General features: G+C 41.6%; 1 protein-coding gene across 1 annotated transcript; it reads left to right on the top strand.

Moving 5' to 3' along the window:
• The first annotated feature begins 1,843 nt into the window (after positions 1–1,843).
• Positions 1,844–2,669, top strand: LOC138892914 (uncharacterized). The gene is made up of 2 exons (XM_070176671.1): positions 1,844–2,191; positions 2,619–2,669. Exons 1-2 carry the CDS (start codon positions 1,844–1,846, stop codon positions 2,667–2,669), a joined length of 399 nt encoding a protein of 132 aa, XP_070032772.1.
• The last annotated feature ends 1,977 nt before the right edge of the window (positions 2,670–4,646 follow it).

Raw genomic sequence — 4,646 nt, 5'->3', positions numbered from 1 at the left:
ACTTTCAAATAACCAATGTGATGCTCACTTTGTTAGAGCAACGGGGGTTCTTCACCGGTGCTCCAAGTCAAAATGAATACAAATATTTGAAGGGGTTTGTGGACATTTGTTGGGGGAGCAAGCAATCAAATGTCTCCGAGGATTCTTCGAGGCTAAGGCTTTTTCCCTTCTCTCTACGGGGGAAACCCTTAGATTGGTTGGAATATTTGCCGAAATATTCCATTCACACTTGGGATGAATTGGCAGAAAAGTTTATTTCAAAGTTCTTCTCTCCGGGGCATATGGCTACACTTTGGGATGAGATTCTAGCATTCAAGCAAGAGCCCAATGAACCACTAGACGAGATATAGGAGCGGTATAGAACAATGGTCAAGGAATGTCCCAACAACTATATGACGGAAAACATGATTCAACAAACCTTCTATTGTGGGATTAACACGACCAACCAATGTGTGGTTAATCAACTTGCTGGTGGAAATTTTATGACTACGCCTTATGCAGAGGTGTGTGAGATTTTAGATGAAATGGCGGAAGCATCATCGGCGTGGAAATCTCGGGCTAATGTTCCACAAGGTGATCCCAATGTGATCAACCTTCACAAAGAGCTGCATGACCATGGGCAAGCCACAGCCGAATTGACTACCACCATGAATTAACTAGCAAATGCTCAACTTCAACAAGTGCAACATCCTAGGCAAGTCAATGCCATGGAGGGAATAAACATGATGGTGAACAAATGGAAAACCAAGGGTCCATATGTGCACTAACGAGTGGACAATTTTGTGCAAGATGATAGTGGGTTTGATCAAGATGATTCTTACAATGAACAAGAGGAGGAGGTGCAATATGTGAACAACTTCCAAAGGGCAACAAAATAATTTCCAAGTCCCAAACCAACAACAATGGCGACCTCAAAACAATCAAGGTAATTGGAATTCTAACGACCAAGGTAATTGGAGAGGTGGAAACAATCAAGGGAATTGGCATAATAACAATCAAGGAAATTGGAATAGCAATAATTAAGGTAATTGGTGAGGTAACAATCAAGGCGTATGGAACAATAATCAAGGCAATCAGGGGTCAGGTTTTCAAAGGCCCCTAATGTATCAACAACCGAACAACCCGCCTTCTTATCCTTCTCAGGGTCCTAGCTCTTCAAATAATGAAATGGGGCGTATTGAGAACATGTTCAAGAAAATGATGGAAATGAATGCTGATTCTGATGCCCAACTTGCTTCACACAACACATCGATCCGCAACTTAGAAGTTCAAATGGGGTAAATCTCTCAAGCTCTAAATTCTCGTCCTAAGGGGGCATTACCAAGTGACACAGTGGTGAACCCAAAGTGTGGGAACAATACGGCATGCCATGGTCGTTACTACAAGAAGTGGACGAGGTGGGAATACACTCACCTCAAGTCAAAGGCAACTTGTGGATGATGAGCAAGTGGTACAAGAAAAAGAGGTCCCGAGAAATATGATGCAATCAAATGAGGAAGTTTGGATTGATATTGATGATAATGTGAAAGAGACTCAAGAGGAGGTGAACTCGTCTAGGGGTCACATTATTGATATACTGGAGCCGGTAGTGCAAAAGGCTAAGACACCATTGCCTAAGCCTCCACCTCCTTACCCTCAAAGGCTCGCCAAGAAAAATGGTGAGAATCAATTCAAAAAGTTCATTCAAATGATGAAGAGTCTCTCAATAAATGTGCCATTAGTGGAAGATTTGGAACAAATGCTCGGTTATGCAAAGTTTATGAAGGATCTTGTGACAAAGAAGTGGTCAATGAATTTTGAAACTATCAATGTCACTCATTAAGTGAGTGCAATTGTGTACTCAATGGCTCCTAAATTGGAAGATCCTGGTGCTTTAACAATTCCTTTTACAATTGGAAGTGCCGAGTTTGCCAAAGCTCTTTGTGATCTTGGGGAAAGTATCAATTTGATGCCCTATTCGGTTTTCAAGACATTGGGAATTAGGCAACCAAGACCCACCTCTATGAGATTGCAAATGGTCGATCGTACGATGAAAAGACCGTTGGGAGTGATTGAAGATGTCTTGGTTCGTGTTGATAAATTCATTCTTCCGGCGGATTTTGTCATTCTTGATTGTGAACTGGATTATGAGGTGCTGATTATTCTTGGAAGACATTTCCTTGCTACGGGGAAGGCTCTTTGTGATGTGGAAGTCGGAGAACTCACTTTCAGGGTGGGTGATGAAAAAGTGGTATTCCATGTGTGCAAGTCCATACGGCAACCAAATAGCAACGAAGTGTTTTCTTTTGTGGACTTGGTGACCGATGTTATTGTTGATGATACAAGTACCACAATGAATGTTGGTGATATGTTGGAGGTCGTCTTGCTCAACTTTGATGATGACAAGATGGATGGCTTCATGAAATGTGTGAACTCTTTGCAAGGAATGGGGTCGTACAATTATGCACCCCGAAAAATATCTTTGGATCTTGAAAATAGGAAAACTCCTCCTACAAAACCCTCCATTGAAGATCCTCCAACCTTGGAGTTGAAGCCATTTCCTCCACATCTTCGGTATGAATTTCTTCCCTTGTTCTACTTTGCCGGTTATTCTTTCCTCTTGTTTGACTAACATGCAGGAAGATTCTACATTGGCGGTGCTACATACGAGGAAGAAGGCTATTGGGTAGACATTGGTAGATATTCGTGGAATAAGCCCCGCATTTTTCATGCACAAGATCAACTTGGAGGAGGAAACCAAAACATCTATTGAACATCAAAGAAGACTCAATGAGGCTATGCAAGAAGTTGTCAAAAAGGATATTATCAAGTGGTTGGATGCCAGGGTTATCTACCCCATTTTCGATAGGTCGTGGACTTCTCCGGTTCAATGTGTCCCAAAGAAGGGGGCATTATGGTGGTCACCAATGACAAGAATGAGTTGATTCCTACAAGAACGGTGACCGGTTGGAGAGTGTGTATGGACTATCGCAAGCTCAACAAAGTCATAAGGATGGATCATTTTCCACTTCCCTTCCTTGACCAAATGCTCGATAGGTTGGATGGTCGTGCTTTCTATTGTTTCTAGATGGATATTCGAGCTACAACCAAATCTTTATTTCTCCAGAGGATCAAGAAAAAACAACCTTTATATGTCCCTATGGTACTTTCGCCTTCAAGCGGATGCCATTTGGTTTATGTAATGCAACGGCGAATTTTCAAAGGTGTATGATGGCTATCTTTACGGACATGGTGGAGGACTACCTTGAAGTTTTCATGGATGACTTCTCAGTGGTTGGGGATTCCTTTGATGATTGTCATGCAAATCTAGATAAAGTGTTGGCAAGTTGTGAAGAAACGAATTTGGTGCTCAATTGGGAGAAGTGTCATTTCATGGTCGAGGAAGCATTGTCCTTGGCCACAAGATCTCAAAGAATGGAATTAAAGTTGACAAGGCAAAGATTGAGGTGATTTCTAACTTCCACCTCCAACTTCGGTGAAAGGTGTGCGGAGTTTCTTAGGCAACGCGAGATTTTACCGACATTTCATCAAAAACATTTCTAAGGTGGTGAACCCGTTGTGCAAACTTCTTGAGACAGATGCTAAGTCTAACTTCAATGATGATTGCATGAGAGCCTTTGAATTTTTAAAGTTCAAGTTGACAACCACTCCCATTATCACCGCTCCTAATTGGAGTATCCCTTTGGAGCTCATGTGTGATGATAATCATCCCGGATGAGTTCTCTTCAAACCAAAGGAAGAAGCTCAAACGGGATTGTCAAGATTATTATAGGGATGCACCATACATTTTCCGGATTTTCACGGATAGGGTGATTAGAAGATGTGTACCGGAAGAAGAGCAAGGTGAAATTCTTGGGGCTTGTCATTCTTCACCATATGGTGGTCACCATGGTGGAGCAAGAACGGCGACCAAAGTGCTAAGTTGCGGTTTCTTTTGGCCCACTCTTTACAAGGATGCAAGTGAGTTAGTGAAAAGATTTGATGAATGTCAAAAGGCCAGTGGAATCTCGAAGAAGAATGAAATTCCTCTCACTATTATTTTAGAGATTGATATCTTTGATGTGTGGGGTATTGACTTCATGGTTCCTTTTGTGAGTTCTTGTGGAAACACCTACATCTTGGTCGCAGTTGATTATGTTTCTAAATAGGTTAAGGCCATTGCTCTACCCAACAATGAGACAAGAAGTGTGGTGGCATTCTTGAAGAAGAATATTTTCACAAGGTTTGGTACTCCATGGGCTATTATAAGCGATGGGGGTCGTATTTTTGCAACAAGGCTTTCGACACTTTACTTAGCAAGTATGGTGTTACTTATAAAGTCACGACTCCTTATCATCCACAAGCTAGCGATCAAGTGGAAGTCTCCAACCGGGAGATAAAGAGTATTTTGTCCAAAACAATGAATGTTAATCGAACGGATTGGTCTAAGAAGCTTGATGATACATTATGGGCTTATTGGACGTCTTACAAAATACATATCGGAATGTCTCCATACCGGTTGGTGTTCGAAAAATCTTGTCATCTTCCAGTGGAGCTTGAGCACAAAGCTATGTGGGTTCTAAAAAAGTTGAATCTTGATTGGGATGTAGCCGCTAATTTGAGGGTTACATATTTGAATGAATTGGATGAGTTCCGGTATCATGCTT

This window comes from Nicotiana tomentosiformis, chromosome 5, assembly GCF_000390325.3.
Source record: "Nicotiana tomentosiformis chromosome 5, ASM39032v3, whole genome shotgun sequence".
NCBI classification, from domain to species: domain Eukaryota; kingdom Viridiplantae; phylum Streptophyta; class Magnoliopsida; order Solanales; family Solanaceae; genus Nicotiana; species Nicotiana tomentosiformis.
This window is presented reverse-complemented; position numbering and strand designations above follow the sequence as displayed.

Coding starts and splice junctions, on each gene's coding strand:
- LOC138892914 (XM_070176671.1), top strand. CDS start 1,844: ATGGCTCCTAAATTGGAAGATCCTGGTGCTTTAACAATTCCTTTTACA. Junction 2,192..2,618: donor AGGCTCTTTGTGATGTGGAA/GTCGGAGAACTC, acceptor ACTAACATGCAG/GAAGATTCTACATTGGCGGT.